This window comes from Gouania willdenowi, chromosome 7 (assembly GCF_900634775.1).
Source record: "Gouania willdenowi chromosome 7, fGouWil2.1, whole genome shotgun sequence".
NCBI lineage: Eukaryota > Metazoa > Chordata > Actinopteri > Blenniiformes > Gobiesocidae > Gouania > Gouania willdenowi.
The window spans coordinates 9093891-9117235 of record NC_041050.1 but is presented as its reverse complement, the minus strand read 5'-3'; the positions used below and the strand labels follow the sequence as shown (position 1 = coordinate 9117235).

Sequence of the window (23345 nt, the reverse complement as noted above, 5' to 3'; positions counted from 1 at the left end):
ATATAGACATTGGGAAAATATGATTTTAAAGCATTTGTAAATATGCATAGTTTACATGTTTTAAGGTCCCTATTGGCAATTTGTTCCATAAGTGAAAAGCTCTAAAAAAAAAGACAGATATTTGTGAATAGTTGGTATTAGGACGATTGGTGACTATTTGATTTTTTTTCTTGAAATCATCACGGTTGGCCAGTTAAAATAATCTTCTTTATAAATATTCATAAATTATATGCAATTTAGTTTCAATGAGGGGCCATGATAAGGTGCAGTGTTATCAGGTGCTTTTTAGTAGAGCAACGTCTTATGCTGCATTCACACCGAATGCGTCTTCTGCGGCACTGGACGCATTTGGCGCAGTGTTCCTCAGGATCAAAAAATGTCCCCATTCACATCATACGCACGTCTGAAGCGAAACCCCGCCCACCAGCAACACATCTAACTCGGTGAGTTTCACTGCCTGCTGAAGCGAGGAGCTGTGCTCCTTTTTCTCCTCTCATAAACATAAACCACCAGTGAAAAAAGTCGGTGATTTGCGGCTAATGCTATCCTAGCTCAGTGCTGACTTTCAAAGATGAAAACTACAGAGGGAGCTTTTACCTGTTACTACCACCTCCTCACTGATTCTCCTATCCTGTTGCTTGATAAAGAAATGTAAAAGGTTAAAATTGCCACTTGAGTCTTGTTTTTTTTCCATTTCCACTTTAAACACTTGAAATTTTCAAGCATTGCATAGTGGGATGTGAACTCATGGAGACGGGTACATAAAAGTGTTGTTACTTCATTCTGATATCAGTGTCAAGCGAATCACTGGCAAAGAAACACAAGAAATAATGTTAAGAATAAAGTATTATGTCCCTTCTGGCCTCTGGTACCTCTTTAATGACACCACAGTAAACTTAATCTGTGGCTTCCAACAAAAGTAAATCAAAAATAAGACACAGGTCATGTCCTGCAAATGATACTGAACTTACTGCACTGTGCAGTCATTTTGAAACTGTAAAAGTGCACATCTGGTTGTCATAACATCTCAAAACAAATAATCAAACAAACACTAAAAAAAATCTGCGAGGTCTCTCAGAGCAGCTGCAATCTAAGACAAAAAACAGTGCATTTAAATGCTTTCTCTGATGGATTACCCATCATCAACCAGTTTTAAATCACTGAAAGTGGATTTCCATAAGCACAGGAATGAGCTGAAACAGGTGGCTGGCGGGAAGACGGGAGATCAATCTAAGAACGTACACTAGACGGACCATTTGCGCTTTGCATGCTGGATTAAAATGTAAAGAAGACTGCAAAACTCTGTTTTTTAAGGCAGGGCTTTTCAACGTTGGGGTCGGAAATCCATTTGGGGTCACCAGACGCATTCAAGAAACTAGGAATATTTTTTAGCCCATTTTTTCTTATGTTTACCCTTTTTCTGCAACGTCACCAAACTTGCCATAATTTTAACCCATTTTATTCACTTTTTCTAGCCATATTTTTATCCTTTTAATACATTTTTGCTACATTACTCCCATTTCCGCCACTTCTCCATGAAATTTTGATGCCTTTCCTGCACATTTTTTCCACTTTCAAGACATTTTCACCACTTATAAACCCTTTCCACCCCTTTTCCCGCCTAGTGCTGTATATTTCGACCCGTTATTGTCACTTTTAACTTCTTTTCTCCACAATTTATGCTTATTTTTGCCAATTTAACCACATTGACAATTTTATCATGCCCATGATTTGCCAGTTTAAACTAATTGCCCCAACTTTTTTCTGCCACTTTTAAGTTAATATTGACACTTTGAAAAAATTTTACCCTTTTTTTGAACCACTTTTTCTGTTCATTTTTCTTTCCACTCTAATTTGCAACTTTTACCACTTTCTGTGGTTTTCAAAATCCCATTTCATCATTTTTTTCACCATTTTTGGTCACTTTTAACCAATTATATTTCAGAATAAAACAAGGATTTACATCTTTAAGATGACTATGTACTATAGCCCAAAAAGTAATACACTTCCTGGATAACCGTGGATATTATTCAGATAAATAAATAAATGTGGTTATCTCAGATTCATAGAACAATGGACCATCATTTTGCTGACTTCATGGATGGACCCCAAAAAGCTTTATTTTGAGGGGTTTTGGGCTGAAAAGGTTGAGAACCACTGCTTTAAGGAGGTGTGTCACCTGCAACGATCCGTTTTAATCTCCCGATGCCTCGAGACTCGCACTAGTTATGAGACAGAAAGACGGCGTCTTCCCCGGTAGTGCATGGATTTACAGTGATTTGCTGTGTTCTCTCCCTGTAGTTTGACAGGTTTATTGATCAGGAATTTTGCAGTAAATTGTAGCACACAGAAACTTTTAAACATATGCCAGTGTTAGTGCTGCACAATGCACAGAAGTGAGGTTAGTTATACTCTACTGTTGAAATGCCAATAGCGAGTCCATCGCAAGGCCAACATACAGAGTCTCACACATATTTCCTTCCAAATACTCCAGTTTAACTAATCAATCAACTATCATTGACCTACCATGGACTGTGGAAAGAAATCAGTTATCCAAAGAAAATCCACGGAGGAGACTTTGCAAACCTACACAAAAAAATGTGAAACACAAAGCTTCATTACATACAGGTACAGTATATGTTGACTCCTTGTTTAAAACAAAATGAAAGTAAACACACAAAATGACTCCAAAAACACATAAAATGATGTAAAAATACTCAACAGCAAAATAACATTTGAAATTACCCTAAAAAACAGCAAAAGAATATTTGAAATTACCCTAAAAAACAGCAAAAGAACATTTGAAATTACTCTAAAAGACATACAAAATTAAAGAAAAATACACCAAAGGATGACAAATATACACAAAAATAATCCATAAACACTCAAGATGACTAAAAAAACACAAAAAGAGAGAAAAGTATACAAAATTCTAACAACAATTCACTAAATGTATCCAAAAACGACAAAATAATGCAGACAAAAGCACACAAACCTTTCTTTGGTCTTTCTTCTGTTAATACTCAGATTACTCAGTTCAGACCCCTGTTGTGATAATAGTTGCCCATCTTTAGGCTAAAGCATAATACAATGGAAATTGTAAATTGTACATTGAAGCCTTAATGTGGATAAAACACTTTATAATCTGCTGTAAATTGCATTTTCCTTTGGTAAAGTCTAGTTAGAACATGTGCTATTGTGTGGTATTTTAATTTAAGTGTGAATTAGATTGAACCAATCACACTGTAGCAGGTTTAATGGGTTCAAACGTTTATTATCTGTTCCAGCAGTCAGTGGTGGGGGAAAATGACACTGAATGGAATATGTAAGGCTTTTACTCACATGACGGACCATGATCCGACCACACTGAGCTGTCGAGGGCAGAGAAGATGTCAAGCCTAAATGACTTTCTATAGCTTTGTTGAGAGAGCCAGTGATGAATGATTTCCTCTCACTTTTCATCAGTATCCGCTGTTAGAGTTTAAGTGCTCTACGTTGTATTTTCTTTATTCCCGGTCATGATCGAGGTTTTGTTCTTCTTCTCTGTGTGGTTTATCAGTTGAAATATAGTTGCCAGGCATTTTTGAAAGCTGTGTTCCTTGTTTAACAACAGACTTGCCCTAAACAAACCCAATTAGGTCTGTGACCTGCCGTCCAACAGTCTGATGAAGTTTGGCTAAGAACAAAGGCAGAGTTTGAGATTCTCTCAGGGGGGGAAAAGAAAAAATAGAATTAAATATATAGACTGTCTTGAGATTTGTGCCAACCACAATGTGTGAAACATATACAATAATGCAAAAATGATTAGTAACATAATTGATAATGTTGTTTACAAAAATTTGCGTTGACGGCCAATTTTATCATAAATTTACAACATGAAACGAAGGTTTCATGTTGGCCGGTGGCCACTTTCTGCTTCATTTTTGCTGCAGTACCGTACATGAACTGCTGGACGCAGTGTCGCGTCACCATTTACATTGTAAATAAGAAGAATTGTGCAACAAAAGAAGAACCAACCTAAAGTCTCAAAAGTTTGGGACTATTTCACTGAAAACTTATACTAGTATTTTTAAAAGAGCAACAAATGAATTCATATATATTTTGTACTGTCACTGTGTTTTATGGCACTGAACATATTTGTATATTTTGTGCATTGTATTAATAATTGGATTTTTTTTATGAATTTGGGAAAACTGTAGTGAAAATATTTGACCCCACAAGGCATCTGTATAAAATAAAAGTTTTGTCAAAATGTACAATTCTTAAAAAATAATAATGAATTCAATTCTCAGACTCAACTGTAAGTATTGTTAAATTTATGAACTCTAAAACTGAGGAAAAAAAAACAGTATTTAATGCTGTTTTTGACACGGTGCATTACGTTTAATCTGATTGGTCGGCTATGATGTCATGCATTTGATTGTTGTCTGGTCATTTCATTTTTTGTAGTTTGACAATGTCCGTTGATCATTTTGAAAACAAAAAATATGAATTTACTAACGAATAACAAATTACTTTATTTCTTTACTGTAATTTAAGCACAAGTATCTCCCTCTAGCCCTTAAATAGCAGAAGAATTCTGACCATGAAACTTGAAGGTGGCCAACATCACAATGAGAAATAACTTTTGTTTACACGCACACACATTAATCTTCCCGTAATGTGATTCTCTGACTGGACTGAGTTCACAGGAACGCTTTAAACACAGCTGCTCTGTGTCAGGGGAGTCCTGATTTACTCTGATCAAACACTCCCATGCTTTTCCTGTCATGTGGTTAATAGAGACTTTTAGTTTGTTTTGTTTGTTTATTTTTTTTGTTCATGTGAAGCACCACATCTTTCAGTTAAAATTACATATTCAATTACCTATGTTCAGTTACAATTACAGTGATAAGCATGTTTTCCAATTGCAATTAAATTACAATATTTTTTTATTCTCAGAAAGTCAATTACAATTCTAAATTACTAAAGTTCGATTACAATTAATCATAATTACTGAGCCTGATAAAAGTTCATCTTCCTCTTGTGTTAGCTTTCTGTTAGCATCTGTTATGATAACAGATCAGTTTGACCAATGTATCAAATCAGCTGTAAAATACACTAAAAACTAATATTTATTGTCTAATTTATTTCCTATCAATTGGTTTCCTTGTTTGGCTTCCTAATCAATGGTAAATGGACTAGATTTTATATAGCGCTTTATCACCACACATAAGCAGTCTCAAAGCACTTTACATATCAGCTCATTCACCCAATCACTCTCACATTCACACACCAATGGGACATGACTGCCATGCAAGGTGCTAGTCGACCACTGGGAGCAACTTAGGGTTCAGTGTCTTGCCCAAGGACACTTCGACGCATAGTCAGGTAATGGGATCGAACCCCCAACCTCTCGATCAGAAGATGACCCTCTACCACCTGTGCCACGAATAAATATAGCTTTTGATATTTTTGTTGTGGGTGTCTGAGCCTTTTTTTTGTGTCAGTATCCCCCTAAATTATTATTATTTTTTAAATGAGCTTGATATGAAACATATTTGAATAATAGTTAACTACATATGCTGTGTAGAATTATTAATAATAATAATTATAATAATTATAATAATATTACATTTGAACTGTACATGGAACTGTAACACGGCTCCCCAGTTTTTTTATACACATTTTCATTTCTTGAATCTATCTATCTACTGTATCTATCTATCTATCTGTCTAACTATGGAAATTACAATTACAAAGTAAGTAATCTGAACTCAATTACAATTTAATTATGATTACAACAGCAAAAGGTTTTTTGAATTTCCAACCGTAATTACATCATAATTGTAATTAATTAACAATTACTCGATTACAAGTGACAACAACCGTGCATTCACAACTTTATTATTATTTTTCCCCCTCACCACAGGGTTAAATATTTGAATATACTAATGTGTCCACAGATATAGATGAATGCAGTATAAACCGTGGAGGTTGTAAGTATGGCTGCGTCAACACATTGGGAAGCTACGACTGTACCTGTCCACCAGGATACAAGCTGCACTGGAACCGAAAAGACTGCAACGGTATGGGACAACACTGCCCCCTGGTGGTGGAGGCATTACACTGCTCTGCTCTCTACAGTAGTGGTTCTCAAACTTTCCCCTGTCTCTTATTTCTGAATCCGACTAGAACATTAGAACATTCGCATTTGATGAAATTGTAGTTTATTTTTTTATTCGTCGATGAAAATCTAGATTTATTTTGATGTAGTTTTGGTCAACATTATTAGTCATAGTCTAGAAAATGAACAGTGTATTGGTTCTGTTCTACATCAAGTTTTGATGGAGTTTTTTTTGTTGTTTTTTTGTCACCTTCTCAGAGCTGGTGAAATGCCCTGTTGGACTTTTCGCACCCAAGGCAACTCTGACCTGCAGCAAAGCAGGAAAAAAAGAGAGCTGCTCTCTTACCTGTGCTTCTAAGGCACACTATTTGGCAGGTCAGTCATCTTCAGATCTATACTGATGATTCACCCTGTATTGTGAAATTAAACTTTTCAACATCATGGTGTAAATACGGATGCTTTGTTCAACATTTGAGGCGGCATTTTCTTTCACATGGCAATTCATGTACATTCAACTCTCTTTAAAGGGGTTTGTGGTGAACAAAACTCCATTTTAAATCATGTCTTTGGCATATTTCTATTAGTGATGGTAATAGTAATGTAGCTGAACAAATCTACTTCAATTCAGCAAGTAAATGAGTGGGGAGAACAAAAACAATGTCCAGGCTTTATATCATATCATATGAAACTCATTTTAGTTCAGGGGCCAAATACGGAGCAATTTTGATCTCAAGTGGGCCACAGATTTTACATTATTGTGCCCTAGTTTACACTTCTACGTATGCATAAAATACAAAATATGTAAGAAACCCACAATATCCAAGCAATAAGTGACAGATATCAGTACCAACAGGATCATCACTTTAAATTTCCTAGATTTTGTGACCAGTTTCTATATAATCAAAGGAAATATCATGTAAGAATTTCAGGAAAATTGATGGATTTTATTAGAATTTTGAGTTTTCAACAGTTTAACAAAAAAAATTACTTCAACCATGCGATATAAGCACCAGGGGTGTTGAGTTTCATTTACACAATGATTCATGTTTTCTCTGTAATTTTTACTTTCTCCTGCAGGCCAACTTGGATGTTCCAAAGGGCCAGATTTGGCACCTCAGCCTTGAGTTTGACACATGTGGCTTAAGGTCTATCTTTGGTTAAAATGTTGTCAAAATCTTTATGGTTATTCAGTTATTCAAACAAACAAATGAATAAATACACGCCGGTGAAATTATTATTTCCTTGGTGGGAGATGAAATAATGATAAAAGCTGCATCAATTGTCAAATATGAGGATAAAAGGAAGTTTTTTGTCATTGCACTGCTACAACAAAATTGGACAGGGCATTATAAAGTGAGTTCAAAGGTCAATGTGTTCCTGAAGTAGATGTAACCAAGATTTACACACACACCAGTGCAGAAGGTGGTGATAAGCACCTATTCAAGATGGTTGAAACACGCCATTAACCAAGAAACAAAGGTCAAATGTGTCTCATGTGCAGTATATCACTTGGGATTAAAATGATGACATGCACAGGTTAATATTGAATATGTTTGTTATGGAAGGATTGACGTCCCTTTACCTGTTTGTATGAATGCTTACAGAATCAGATAACAGCTACTCAGTCAGCTGTGGTATTCCCATCCTGAGAGGGAAGACTCCAGCCAAGCTGAACTCTAGCAACAGTCAGAGCTGCATAGGTTTGTTTAGCTTCCGTTTACTTTGATTCTTCTAAAGCACAGACCGGCGTTGCTGCTGAGTCTTGAGTGTCTCCTGTTCACTGACATGTGTTTGTCTGTAGAGACTCTGGCTCCTCCAGTGAAGCAAACGGCTTTTTTCAAGATAAAAAACGCCAAATGTCACCTTCACCCAAAGCTGACCGGCCGCTCGGAGGACAGAGGCAGAACTGTCGGACCCGGTCAGTTTGTCTCTCTTTTTTTTTTTCAAATATTTCTGACATATTTTAACCGTGGGGTCAATCTGACCCAAGGAATATTTTGTGTCGGGCACTTTATTTGTTGAATATATATAAATTCCCTTGACAATAAAACCTTGACCTGTTCTCGAGCTCCATCATCAGGCCAAACTTTTGAGTTAGAATTTATTTATCTTGAATAGTTTTCATCCAAATCTTCTCAAATTTACTGACAACATTAATGACCACAAGAGTATGAACCCTATTGGTTGTGGTGATGATATGGCCGTTCCTGCAGCGCCACCATCAGGTCAAACTTTCAGTTTTAGAGTTAGTGTATTTTGAAAATCTTTCCTCTCATTTATTTGTATCTCCTTTTTGTAATATGTTTGGGGTTATTCACTGTAAAGTCCTCTGTCTCGGACACATCCTCCTCTAAGTCACTTTCACTGTGAAAGAGCTGTTCCAGAACCTCAATGACAGTAAACCTTTTCATAGAGGAGTGGTTCTATACCTATTCAGCCCGCAACCCCCAAAATAAAGGCTGCAGAGACGGGGACCCCCACTTTACCTTAAGGTGGTTGAACACTGACATGAACATTCAAAAACGAACAGAAAAAGTTGTAAAAAAAAAAAAAAGGTTCAAAGTGTCAACATTGGCCTAAAAGTGGCAGAAAAAAGTAGGAACAATTAGTTTAAAGTGTCAAATATTGGGCATGACAAATCGTGAATGTGGTTATATTGGCAAAAATAAGCATTGAAATTTGTGGAGAAGTGGCAAAAATGGGAGTAATGTAGCAAAAAATGCAATAAAAGGAGCAAAAATATGACAAGAAAAAGTGATGAAAATCAGGTTTTAAATGGCAGGTTTGGTGTAGACATTCTTAGTTTCTTAAAGGCATCTGGCAACCCCCTCCCAGTGTCTCGCTAAGGTTGAGAACCCCTGTCCTAGAGGACATTGAAAAGAGAGAGAGACAGAGACAGAGCAGATAACAATACTCACAGAGCACAATGAGGAATGATTAAGGTAAAGGGCTGCCATTAAACCTTTTAGTTCAGCACATTGAAAAATGTTTTCATGATAATTTTTTGCTTAATCAATTGTACTGATCAAATTAGGAAAAGTCATGAAATATGAAGCAAAAGAAAAAATAATAAATTCAACTGTTATTTTTTGAATGTTAAACATTGAATTGGGTTAAATTGACCACGAGGATAATCGGAGGATTAACAATAGGAGGTTTCACTCTTTGAGCACCTGTTCTTTGTTTTTTTTGTTTTTTTGTTTTTTTTTTTAACCCTTTTTTAACCCGTCAGTGACTCATTGTTTGTTTTGTATCTCCAGGAGGAGGGCAGCCCTGCAGTAACTGCCTTGTAACATTTGTCAATCTCAAATGTGACTCCTCCAAGAAATCGAAAGGACGACGCGCTCGCAACCCTTCCAACAAAGAGGTGACGCGCATCACCCTGGAGCTGGAAGCTGAGGTCAAAGCCGGGGACACTACAGGTCAGCAGAAGTTGCCCTTCAAAGGAAACAACAGTGATTTAATACTGTAACCAGGGTTGGGGTCAATTATAATTGTAATTTTAATTGCAATTGGAAAAAATGCTGGTCACCGTAATCATAATTGAGTTGTAATTGAACATGGATAATCGAAGATGTAATTGTAATTGAAAAATGTAATTGACCCCAACCCTGACTGTGACTCACTGACTCACATCCAGGAAGCTGCAATCTCAGCTGCCTGAGACAACGCATGGAGAAACAAGTTAAGACGTACATAAAGGCCCTGAAGAAGTCAATAAACCAGGAACGCTTCCTGATCCGAGTTGCTGGTTTGGAGTACGAGGTGGCTCAAAAACTCCCTCAGGCAGCTGCTGTCCAGGAGAACTGTGGTCCAGGCTGGGAGAAGGACAGCGGGCGATGTGGTAAGACCAGAGCCTAGGACTGAGAGGGTCAGAGGGTACAGCCTTTAATGGGAAAGTAATGAAAAAAAACATGTACAGTAGGTGGTTATATGCACCTATTCTAGTTGGTTCCAATAACCAAGAAAGAAGAAGAGAGGATCAGAGAGACTTTACCGTTTCATTAGACAGCGCTCATCGTAGTTCACTGCAGGGTTGTGTGAGCAGATGAATGTGATTCATTTTATTCATTTCCTTTTGGATCTTAATTCCCTTGCTTTCTTTTCCTTTTTTTAATCCCCCTTTGAGGAATGAAAAATGTTCAACAGCTCAATCACAACATCATTTCAACAAAAGGGTTTACTTTACTTGAAGTTTTATGTATAAGGTCGACATTAGGTGTCAGGTGTAAGTATGTACAGTACATTATATTAAGATTTTTATCTTTTTGAATGAATTTGGGAAAACTGTAATGAAAACTTTTGACCACCATGGGGAGCAATGCTCGCCCTGCACAACTCTGCGTATGTTGCTCAACATACCACAGTAATGGCCCAGGTTAGATTCAAACCAGTGACCCTCCGAATACAAGCCCACTTCCTCAACCGTTACATCACCACTGCCATAAACTGCTACTTTATACTCACCTTCTGATTTATAGTCCACAGTTTGTGCTCTGCTCTGATTATTTACGGATGATCCTTCAGTCAGATGTGTGTCGGGGTCCTACTACCATGGAGAGCAGGAGCGCTGCGTCCAGTGTCCGCCCGGGACTTTCCAGGAGAAGGAGGGTCAGCTGGCCTGTGACCTCTGCCCTGGCAGTGATGGACATGGCCCAGTGGGGGCACGAAACATCTCCTCCTGTGCAGGTATCCCAGTTTACAGAACTGTGATCTGCATGGACTTTAACCTTCTTTCCTTGATTCTGATTCCATCTGATAATTCTCCTACTGACCAGGTCAGTGCCCCACGGGCTACTTTTCCAATGATGGGTTCAAACCCTGTCAGCCATGCCCTCAGGGCACCTACCAGCCAGATTTAGGAAGGACTCTTTGCTTCCCATGTGGAGGAGGCCTGGGTACCAAGCGTGAAGGTGCCAGCTCCTTCCACGACTGTGAAGTCAAAGGTCAGTTTGGAGAAATCCTGAAAACATTTTCTTGGTGACAAAAAGTCCAACGTCTCCTCACTTCTATGTGATTCCTCCTCTCTTCTCTGCAGTCCAGTGCTCTCCAGGTCATTACTACAACACCAGCGTGCACCGATGTATCCGCTGTCCCGTCGGCACCTATCAGACTGAGTTCAGGCAGAACTACTGCATTTCCTGCCCAGGAAACACCACCACTGACTTTGACGGTGCCACCAGTGTCTCACAGTGCAAGAGTCAGTAGTAAAACCCGTTTCTGTCTTCTAGCATCCTTTCCTATCACACCGGACACTGATTTGGTTTGCTTGTGTACGTCTAGACAGGCAATGTGGTGGTGAGATGGGTGAGTTCATGGGTTACATTGAGTCACCTAACTATCCTGGTAATTACCCTGCTAATGTGGAGTGTATCTGGAACATCAACCCACCCAGCAAGCGTAAGATCCTAATCGTAGTGCCGGAGATTTTCCTGCCCTCCGAAGATGAATGTGGAGATGTGCTGGTTATGAGGAAAAACTGTAAGTCTCTTTGTTCTGCACTGGGATTCTACATTAACACACATCACTGTATGTTTAGTTGCAGCATTGAGAAGCTGACCTTCACTGCTCTTCTTTTGTTGCTGAAAGGGTCCGCTACGTCCATCACCACCTATGAAACGTGTCAGACCTACGAGCGGCCCATCGCCTTCACAGCTCGCTCCAGACGTTTGTGGATCAACTTTAAGTCCAACGAAGCAAACAGTGCCAGAGGCTTCCAGATCCCCTACGTCACTTACGATGGTACGTGATCTCCTGCTCCCAAATTCTTGGAAACCGAAGTGGGTTTCTAAACTCCGTCCTCTGAGATCAGTTATCATTCTGGATGTACTTGATGTACTTGAGGAGAGTTTGTATGTCCGTTCTAAGAGTTTACCAAACAGCTTCCCAAAGTAGGTTGTGATTCATCTGCCATTTTTTGGTAGGTGGGATTTAGCAGATTTTCTATTAAGTTTCACTATGAAAGTCAAACAAGCATGTAGTTTAAGGAGGGAGACAATTTGAGACTCCGATTAATTTAATTTAAAGCTGCCATGGGATTGAAATTGACGCGTAAAAGTTTGTTTGATCTCCACTGTAATTGACATTGTCGGAAAAGTTTTGCACATTGCATTGTGGGATGTAGAGTCAAGTAGACGGATGCATAGGAGTGTTTTTATTTCATTCTTACCATGATTTCTACAGTTTCTTTGCTAGACAAAGAGGACAGTGATGATTTATGTTCTAGTTTGTTCCCAATATTCCCCCGTGATACCACTTGACTCTGCGAAAATAGATAAACAGCCGACATTGTTTTTTTCACTTTGGCAGAGTTTTTGTTGGCAAACACAATCAATTACAGTACAAAGTAAAAACACTTCTGTGTCCGGTTAATTTTCTCTAATTAAATAGAAATTGGTCTCAAATCTTGGAAATTTAAAGTGGGGACTGATATCTGTGACTTACTGCTTGGATATTGTCGGTTTCTTACATATTTTGTATTTTATGTATACGTTCAAGTGCAATCTAGGGAACAATGCTGTTGAAATTACTCATTTTACAGCAAAACGTCTGTGGCCCACTTGAAAACAAACTGCTCCGTATTCGGCCCCTGAACTAAAATGAGTTTGACAACCCTGAATTAGGCTTATACTATGACGTTATCTGATAAAACATGATCGTCTCAACAGCTTTAACATGTTTTTTGAAGGAAACGGTGAGAACATTCACACCACAGAGAACATTTTTAAAACTGTAAATGCAGTTTGGTGAAATGAGTGGGCGAATGTCTGTACTGTAGCTCTATAAAAAAATTTATGAGGTAACTGCGGTAACAGAGTTTCTATCCTCAGAATGAAGTTTAGGTTTTTGTCTGCCTGTTGCTTTAGACACATTAAATAATGTCTGTGGGGATTGCAGTGATTTTGTTTTGTTTCTGTGAATCCAGAGGACTATGAACAACTGGTAGAAGACATAGTGCGAGATGGAAGACTTTACGCATCAGAAAACCACCAAGAAATCCTCAAGGTGAGCTTTCCGTCACTATCTCTGTGGCATTGGTCATTGTTGGGGTTTAACCGATAATGGTAGTACTTCCTGCACCAAGTGTCAAACTCATGGCCCGGGGGCCAAATCCGGCTTTTGGGAGCATCCAATTCGGCCCACAGGAGAAAGTAAAAATTACAGAGAAAATATGAATCATTGTGTAAATGAAACTCAACACTCCTGGTGCCTATATCGCATGATTGCAGTCATTTTTAATCAGTGTTGGGGTCAATTTCACATTTCAGTTACACTTATATCTTCAGTGACCCGAGTTCATTTACAACTCAATTACGATTAAAGTGACCAGAATTTTTTCCAATTATAATTAAATTACAATAATTTTTTATCTTCATAAAGTCAATTACGGTTATGTTATCAATTACTAAAGTTTAATTATAACTAATCACAATTACTGAGCCTTTAATAAATAACCTAATAAAAGTTAACCTTCCTCTTGTGTTAGCTTTCTGTTAGCATCTCTCGATTACAGGTCCTAAATCAGCTGTATCATACACTAAAAACTAATATCTATCATCTAATTTCTTTCCTATTTATTGGTTACCTTGTTAGACTGTCCGTATACCCCGAGATTTATTTTTTTATAAAATGGACAAATGTGGGAAAGTTTGATATGAAACATATTTTAATAATTCTTAACATATGACAAATGTGGAGAACTGTAACATGGTTCTCCAGTTTTGTCCACAATTATAATTGACAATTTTTATTAAATTTTCATGGCAATTACATTACATTACAATGACAAAGTCAATTATCTGAACTCAATTACAATTTAATTACGATTATGACAGCAACAGATTTTTTGACCTGCTATTACAATTATCATTACGCCATAATAGTAATTCATTATCATTACGCAATTACATTTATAATTGACCCCAACCCTGTTTTTAATGTTAAACTGTTGAAAAAAAAAAAAACTAAATCCTTACAAAATCCTTCAATTTTCCTCAAATTGTTATACAATATTCCCCTCAATTAAATAGAAATTGGTCACAAAATCTAGGAAATTTCAAGTGAAGTGATATCTGTCACTTATTGCTTGGTTATTGTCGGTTTTTTACATCTTTTGTATTTTATTGCATACGTACAAGTGCTAACTAGGGCACTATAATGTTGAAATTGCATAAAATCCCTGGTCTAAACCAACAAAGCTGTTACCAGTAAATATGTGCACAGTGTGAGCCAGACAGTGGATTAAATCTGAAAAGATGAGTTCATAATGTTTGTCACAGAGTTGTGCGGTTCACTCTCGGGGGAATTGTGCAACATCTTTGAATAGTAGTGCTGGGATTGTGGTCGCTCACACCTGTCTGCTCCTCCCTGCAGGATAAAAAACTCATTAAGACTCTTTTCGATGTGCTGGCTCACCCACACAACTACTTCAAGTACACCACTCGGGAGTCCAACGAGATGCTGCCGCGCTCCTTCATACGTCTCATAAGCAGCAAAGTGTCGGCCTTCCTGCGACCCTACAAGTAAAATCACTGCTCCTGCTGCTGCAACCTTTCCCCACCACAACCCTCCACCCAGCCCAGGAACCCCACCCCCACCCCACAGGACACATATCAGTCACATGACTTACAAACATAAACAAAGAGTGTTTACGTCCTTGTGTTCCACAGGCTTTGACAAAAGACACTATGCAGACCTGAGAACTTGTGAACATTATTGGCTGTTTTCTGTTTTCTGTCCATTCCATCCAGCGCAGGTCTGCAGTCTCAAGCATTTAGTGAGGAGGATGTTTGTCAAACGAGTTTGGTTTCTACTGCTTATTGTTGCAACCAAAAGAAAAAACAATAGAAACCAACTTTCAGACAGCAGGAGTGTGTATTTTAGTGTGTGCGTGTGTGTGTGTGTGCGCGCGCGCATGTGTTGAGCTTGTTGTTGTATTTGCCTAAAGGAGCGGTCCCGGCTGACTGTCTATCGTTGTTCAAGTGTTGTGCGACTGTGCTTCCACCATCGGTGTGTGTGCTGCGCGTCGACCTCGTGGAGAAGCAGGTCTGACGTTTTTTCCCAGCATTCCAGGTCCACGGCTGTGTTTGAGCTCTTAGAGCGCGTTTCTATAGGGTCTTACTGTTAAAACAGTTCATCTGTGTTTTGCTCTTGTCTGTTTTAGATTGTTCGGTGTTTTCCAACCTTCTTGTGTTTTTTGATTTTTTTAAGACAATTTGAAAGCGAATAATTATGGGAAAAAAAGGTGGATTTAAATTTCAGGAAAGGAGCTGAGTTTTGAAAGACTTTAGTGAAAATGACAGTTTTTTTTGAGAGAGCCACAGAAATGAGATAATGTGATGTCTCAGAGAAAGAGAGAGAAATGTCTATGGGACATGATGTTTGCTGCTTCTTTTTAAAAGGTCACTTTAATTCTTGGATCTCATTGTCTTTCTGGTGTACTCTTTACACTTATACTTTACACAGTAGATTTAAAACAAAGGGAAGCTGTTGTTCTCACACCCAGTGTTGTGTTACAGGGTTGGGGTCAATTACATTTTTCAATTACAATTACGTCTTCAATTATCCATGTTCAATTACAATTATGGTGACTGGCACTACAATTATGTTCTCAATTACTAAAGATCAATTTCAACTTGAGTATTTGCTATTCCTGAAGAAAATGCAAGTGAGGATGTAGGTGCTGGCCCGTGTCATTGAACAATGCATTAGCATTAGCCTAGCATTAACATTAGCCTAACATTAACCTAGCATTAGCTATCATTATCATTAGCCTAGTATTAAACTAGCAACAGCATGCATTAGCCTAGCATTAACATTAGCATTAGCCTAACATTATCATTAGCCTAGTATTAAACTAGCAACAGCATGCATTAGCCTAGCATTAACATTAGCATTAGCCTAACATTAACCTAGCATTAACTAACATTAACATTAGTCTAGTATTAAACTAGCAATAGCATTCACTGGCATTAGCATTAGCCATCAGACAGCTGAAAAAGTTGATTGATTGAAATCAGTTGAAGAATGGCTGAACAGCTGAAGTTCAAAGTTGAAGCTGTTAAATCTTAAAACGCTGAAATTCCCAAATCAAAATGAATGGTAAAATGTTTGAACAAAACAATGTTATTTTTAAGAAATAGTAAAAGTTAGGAATCACAAAAGTACAAGCACCCCCGTGGTGAATTTTTGACACGTTTTGATATCTTAATTGTCTGAATCTGTCAAACGCTAAAGAAGTTGAAACGCGCCAAAATTCTGTGACCGAAGAAAAAAACAGATACAATAGTGATATCTGCTGCATCCTCACTAATAATTCACAATTACCAAACCTGAAATAAATAACCCCATAAAACGTGACCTTCCTCTTGTGTTCGCTTTCCGTTAGCATCTCTCATGATAACGGGTCCGTTTTGACCCCATTAAATCAGCTGTTATATACACTAAAAAAATATTATCTATCATCTAATTGGTTTTTCATCTCTTGGTTACCTTGTTATGCTTCGTATTTCATGAAATTATTGGTATTTATATTTTTGCTCTGGGCGTCTGAGCCTTTTTTCTGTCAAAAATAGTAAAATGATCCTCAAGAGAAGTGACAGGTAGTGGGAAAACTTGATCTGAAACATATTTTAATAATTACGCATGTGTGAGCCATAGAACGGTAACATGGTTCCCCAGGTTTGCGTTTAATTCAATTCTAATTGTCAGTTTTTATAGAATTTCCATGACAATTACAAAGTCAGTTATCTGAACCCAATTACAATTCAATTACGATCACAAGGTCATTTCGACAATTACAATTGTAGTTTCATTATAATTGTAATTAATTGCCAGTTACGCAATTACAAATATAATTGACCCCAACCCTGGTTGTGTATCACATTGTCTGTCTTTATTGTGCTTCTCTTTCAGTCATGTACAGTATATAATGAACAGAAAATCAGACGAGGGTTAGATTATTTAATCCTAATATCTTCTTTCTCATTCCTCCCCTCACTCATACTGTGTCCTTTCTCCATTAAACTGGTGGCTCACGGTCATCTGTGCGTTACATTCAGACAAACAAAGTGAAAATGAAGAGAAATGGCACACTTTTATTCCTGTAGACTCAATATTTAACAGTTACTGTGGGTTGGAGATGGTGGTTAGACTTTGATGCGTTCCTACATGTCAGGAGACGCAAAGATTGTGTGATGTGTTAGTGTAAAAAGGAGTGAAAAAATCTTTGATTTTTAAAAGAGCAAACAGGGTAAACAAAAATAATAATTTAATTTCAGTTTAAAAAGTGTAACATTGTATTTGCTAGATAAAGGAATGGTTCATTGCTTTGGAAAGTTTGCTTATTTTCTTACAGTAAAGGATGCAAATAGGTATAAATACAATTATAAATTAGTTTTTTAGATTCAAACACAAAGTACAACGCTAATACCGTATTGTCACTGAAAGCACACGAGTACGACTCAGTTGTTTTTGTTAGGGGTGTCCCGATATAATTTGTTCACTTCCGATACGATACGATACCAATACTGCTTCCTTCAGTTTTGGCCTTTGCAGATATTAGTCAGATGTAATATCATCACAATCAAACATACTTTTAGTACTTATTTTGTTGTGTAGAATGTTTGAAACGCTTGATAAAGTGATATTACTCAGAGACAACAGTCATCAACAGTAGATATGAGGGAAAACTGACCCATTTATTATTAACCAATGAGTTTTTAAACTTGAAACATAGGAATATTCCACAATTGAATAGAATAAATAAGAATTAAATTAGAAGACCCTGAAAAATAGAGATTTTAGATGTAGGCCGATATCATCCGATTCTCTTTTATTTTGGTGACATTGGCCCGATATCATTATTGGAAAGAGACACCTTTAGTTCTTATGGTTCAATAGTCTGACAAATATTAGGCCTCACTTTTTTGTGTCCAATGAGCTTGAGTTAAATTGTTTGTAATAAACCAACGCTGTGGTTTAAAAACAAGCCAATTTTCCAAAATGATTGAAGCCATTACTTTAAAGCCGCTCTTAGTGATAGAACCTTTCATTTTGCCCCATCCAATCAGAATGGATTCAGAGATGTTTCATCCCCACTCGTGTAAATAAAAGTTAAGTGGGGTGGCACGAGAATTAAAAAAATAAAAATAAAGGAAATTTGACCAAATTGTCAAACGAGGGAAATGAAAATTTCTTTATTTTAACATCCCCGTATTCATTATTTTTCCACATCTTTATGTAAACTTAAGTCCCGCCCTCTGTCCCACCAGTATTCCTTCTTTTCCTTCTGTGTTGCCTTTTAAATGAGAGTTTGCTACGATGATGAATTGGAGTAGGTAAGGATATTTGCACTTGAATTGTTATTGCTCATGTAAAAAAAAAAAATATTGACTTGATTTTTGTATTTTGTCTTTTTTTAATGAATGAAATGTTGTTCTTATTATGTTCTTGTAGCTTGTTTGTTCATGAGAGGCTCACTCACTGTAGGTCTATAGAGATAATACACATAACATTAGCCACTGCTAAAGAAAATACGAGGAAAAGAGAGAGAATATGTACACCAGTTCATCGTGGCTCGGAACACTTATTGAAAATAAACATTCTGTACTGCAGCCATATTTCAAACATTTAATGTCTGTACAGTGAATATACGTCTTACTATCAAAATATCATCACAGTGCATAAATGATGGTTTAATAAATTGTAATAATTTCAGAGATTCTCTTCATCCTTTGCTGCTGACCAATTCACCCAGCTAGGGTTACATCAACACGTCCAGGTGCGTCGTGCTGGAAAAAACAGACATTTTGCAAATGTTTGTGAAGATGTCACATCATGCCAACTCACGTGTCAAACTCAAGGCCCGGGGGCCAAATCCGGCCCTTCAGAGCATCTGATTCGGCCCGCAAGAGAGAGTGAAAATCACTGAGAAAACATGAATCATTCTGTGAATTACCAAATAATTCAGTCTTAGATTGTTGTTGAAAAAAACTCTATATATTTTTCCTAAATCCTGCAATTTTTCTCAAATTATTCTACAAAATTTACCCAAAAGCAATCTCACTTTTAAGTTACAAATTCTTTCTTATTCTTCCAACAATATTTTGACCTGCTTTAACTCTTCCAATTCTCAACTGGTCTACACATTTCAAATGTCAAAATGTTCCACTGCTTAGTGGCAATGCTGCTATGTCATTTGTAAAATGCTAACACTTTTACTTTTAATATATTAGGTTTTATGCTTTTACTGCTGCTATAACTCTGTCAATATTTACCTCAGGGACTCAATTTTAGCACCAAAATGTTGTCCCTTTTCTAATCGACAAATGTATATAGTTTGTAGAGGTTTTTCTTTTAATTGACTCGGCTTGTCATGCTGCATGCAAATCTTAACCAATTTACACTATTCAAAGATCAAAATGTCATTTAAGGTTTTATGCAAATTAGGCTGCTTTTGCAAGCCTTTTAGAGTGTTTGATTAGGTCTGCTAGAGTGAGACAGCTGCTGTTCATGAACTTTTAGAAAAACTGCTGTTAAAGCTTTTTATCCTGCAGCAACAGCGACAGTTTTTAGCTTAAAATGTTGCTACTACCTTCCTCTTTCTTAAAAGTATACTTTCAGTGGGAATGCTTAGCATTCACCTCTTACTTTGAATCCACAAGTAGGACTTTTACCCTAGAACTTTTATGGGCAGATTTAGCTCAGTGCATCTAGAGCCTGCTTCTATCTTCCATCATATTCTGTACACCTGAATGCTAGCTGGACTTGGTAAATGTGTTAGCACACACACACACACACACGCAGCATCGTAAAAAGGGGTCGACAGAAAGGTGACTGAAGATAACGACGATTGGAACAGGAACCAAAGATGCGAGGACACAGGCCATGGAAATGATCATCATCCTGCCTGTGAATTATTAGAAGGAGGACCAAATGGAGTTTGTTATCACAAGACCAGCAACTGGTGAAGAAGTGAGGGGGAGTTAAACCCCCACCCCTGGACTGTGAACTGTAGGTTGAGAAGCATGAGAAGAGACACTTCCAGACAGTATGAAATGGGAGGCTGATATGAGTAACGGCAGGTCTTTACATTGTAGCTTTACATGTATCAAAGTTATTGTTTGTGACATTTATTAGTTATTGTTTGTTAATAAATCTAGTCATCTGTGTGAGGTGATGAGAGAAGGAAACTGACCGATGTCCAGGTCATTGGAAACATCCGCATTAGGAGATCTACGCTGACACATCCTTTGAACAAGCATCAGTGGATCCTGGTTTGAATTTTGCCCTGCATGTATTTAAATTTAAATCTCAATAAATGTCTGTAAAATCCTCATTGACTGTTCAATAAAAGAACTGGTAGGAGGTAAGGCTATAGTATTGCATAAAAACTGGCGAAAAAATGTTAAACGCCTCAAAACAGAAATATGGCTATAGTAAGGCATAAAAATGGGCAAAATGTGACCATTCGCCAAAAATGAAGGAAAGGCTATGATAAGGCATAAAAACGAGCAAAAAAATTTAAACGCCACAAAATTAAAGTAAGGCTATAGTATGGAATAAAAACTAGCGAAAATTTTTCAAATGCCTCAAAATGGAGGGAAGGCTATAAGGCATTAAAAAAATTTGAAAACCTTTCAAAGGCTTCAAAATGGAGGTAAGGCATAAAAACTTTGTGAAAAAAATGTTCATAAGCCTCAAAACATAAGTAAGGCTATTGTAAGGTAAAAAAAATTTGTGAAAAATTTTCAAACGCCTCAAAACGGAGGTAAGGCTATAGTAAGGCATAAAAATGGGTGAAAAAATTTAAAAAAGCTTCAAAACAGAGGTAAGGCTATAGTAAGGCATAAAAACGAGCAAAAAAAAAAAAAAAAAAAATGGAGGTAAGGCATAACATTTTGTGAAAACCTTTCAAACACTTCAAAATAGAGGTAAGGCTATAGTAAGGCATAAAAAGTGGCAAAAAAAAAAATTTCAAACGCCTAAAAACAGAGGTAAGACTATAGAAAGGCATAAAATTTTGTGAAAAAGTTTCAAACGCCTCAAAAAGGAGGTGAGGCTATAGTAAAGCAAAAAAAATGAGCCAAAAAAAATTAAACGTCTCAAAACGGAGGTATGACTATAGTAAGACATGACATTTTGTGAAAACCTTTCAAACACTTCACAATAGAGGTAAGGCTATAGTAAGGCATAACATTTTGTGAAAAATTTTCAAATGCCTCAAAAAGGAGGTGAGGCTATCGTAAAGCAAAAAAAATTAGATAAAAAATAATTAAACGCCTCAAAACGGAGGTATGACTATAGTAAGGCATAAAAATGGGCGAAAAAATTTCAAACGCCTCAAAATAGAGGTAAGGTTATAATAAGGCATAAACTTTTGTAAAAAATTTTTTCAAACACCTAAAAATGGAGGTCAGGCTCTAGTAAGGCATAAAATTTGGTAAAAATTTTCAAACGCCTCAATGCGGAGGTAAGGCAACAGTAAGGCATAAAAATGGGTGAAAATTTTTCAAAAGCTTCAAAACAGAGGTAAGGCTATAGTAAGGCAGAAAATTTTGTGAGAAATTTTCAAACGCCTAAAAAAACAGAGGTAATGCCACAACAAGGTATAAAAACTATAGCTATAGCTATATAGTAAGGCATAAAAACTGACGAAAAATTTTCAAATGCCTCAAACCATAGGTAAGGCTATAGTAAGGCATACAAACTGGCGAAAAATTTCCAAATGCCTCAAAATGAAGGTATGGATATAGTAAGGGATAAAATTTTGTGAAAAATTAACAAATGCTTCAAAACAGAGGTAAGGCTATAGTAAGGCATTAAAATTTTTTGAAAACCTTTCAAAGGCTTCAAAACAGAGGTGAGGCATAAAAACTGGCAAAAAAAAATTTCAGAGACTCAAAACGGAGGTAAGACTATAGTACAGCATAAAAATTTGTGAAAAATTTTCAAACACCTCAAAACAGAGGTAAGGCTATAGTAAGGCATAAAAATGGGTGAAAAAATTTAAAAAAGCTTCAAAACAGAGGTAAGGCTATAGTAAGGCATAAAAACAAGCAAAAAATAAATAAAATGCCAAAAAATGGAGGTAAGGCTCTAGTAAGGCATAAAATTTGGTGAAAACATTTCAAAGGCCTCAAAACAGAGGTAAGGCTCTAGTAAGGCATAAAATGTGGTAAAAATTTTCAAACACCTCAAAACAGAGGTAAGGCTATAGTAAGGCATAAAAACGAGCAAAAAATAAATAAAATGCCAAAAAATGGAGGTAAGACTCTAGTAAGGCATAAAATTTGGTGAAAACATTTCAAAGGCCTCAAAACAGAGGTAAGGCTATAGTAAGGCATACAAACTGGGGAAAAATTTTCATTCGCCTCAAAACTTAAGTAAGGCTATTGTAAGGTAAAAAAAAATGTAAAAAATGTTCAAACGCCTCAAAACGGAGGTAAGGCGATAGTAAGGCATAACATTTTGTGAAAACCTTTCAAACACTTCAAAATAGAGGTAAGGCTATAGTAAGGCATAAAATTTTGTGAAAAATTTTCAAACGCCTCAAAAAGGAGGTGAGGCTATAGTAAAGCAAAAAAAATTAGATAAAAAATAATTAAACGCCTCAAAATAGAGGTTTGACTATAGTAAGGCATAAAACTTTGTGAAAAAATTTTCAAACCCCTCAAAACAGAGGTAAGGCAACAGTAAGGCATAAAAATGGGCGAAAAAATTTCAAACGATTCAAAACAGAGGTAAGGCTATAGTAAGGCATAAAATTTTGTAAAAAATGTTTTCAGACGGCTCAAAATGGAGATAAGGCTATAGGAAGGCATAACATTTTACTATTGTAAAGCATTGTATGTGCATTCTATTTTTAGCAGTTTTTAAGATCGAATGATGGTCCTAACTCAATTTTTTTGTTGGTGAAATTTTTTGACTTTATGCCTTATTATAGCCTTACCTCCGGCGTTGGATGAATTTTTGATTTTTGCCTTTTTTCGTGCCTTACAGCATCCTTTGCCCGTTTTAAGTATGTGCATTCTATTTCTAGTAGTTTTTAGGGTTTTATAATGGTCTTAACTCAATTTTTTTGGTGGTGAAATTTTTTGACTTTATGCCTTATTATAGCCTTATTATAGCCTTACCTCCGATGTTGGGTGAATTTTCGATTTTTGCATTTTTTCGTGCCTTACAGCATCTTTTGCCCGTTTTAAGTATGTGCATTCTAATTCTAGTAGTTTTTAAGATC

The 23345-nt window shown here is 36.8% G+C and overlaps 1 protein-coding gene across 2 annotated transcripts in view; it reads left to right on the top strand.

Moving 5' to 3' along the window:
* Positions 1-18823, top strand: part of scube3 (signal peptide, CUB domain, EGF-like 3) — a 135287-nt gene extending 116464 nt beyond the window's left edge. For both annotated transcript variants that reach the window (XM_028452530.1, XM_028452529.1), the window contains 13 exons: positions 5946-6068; positions 6365-6481; positions 7711-7806; positions 7908-8024; positions 9367-9528; positions 9747-9950; positions 10634-10795; positions 10885-11052; positions 11145-11306; positions 11390-11587; positions 11696-11848; positions 13032-13111; positions 14480-18823. In XM_028452530.1, coding sequence (XP_028308331.1) covers positions 5946-6068; positions 6365-6481; positions 7711-7806; positions 7908-8024; positions 9367-9528; positions 9747-9950; positions 10634-10795; positions 10885-11052; positions 11145-11306; positions 11390-11587; positions 11696-11848; positions 13032-13111; positions 14480-14632 — 1895 coding nt within the window. In that variant the 3' untranslated portion in view covers positions 14633-18823. The remainder of the gene's footprint in view (positions 1-5945; positions 6069-6364; positions 6482-7710; positions 7807-7907; positions 8025-9366; positions 9529-9746; positions 9951-10633; positions 10796-10884; positions 11053-11144; positions 11307-11389; positions 11588-11695; positions 11849-13031; positions 13112-14479) is intronic.
* The last annotated feature ends 4522 nt before the right edge of the window (positions 18824-23345 follow it).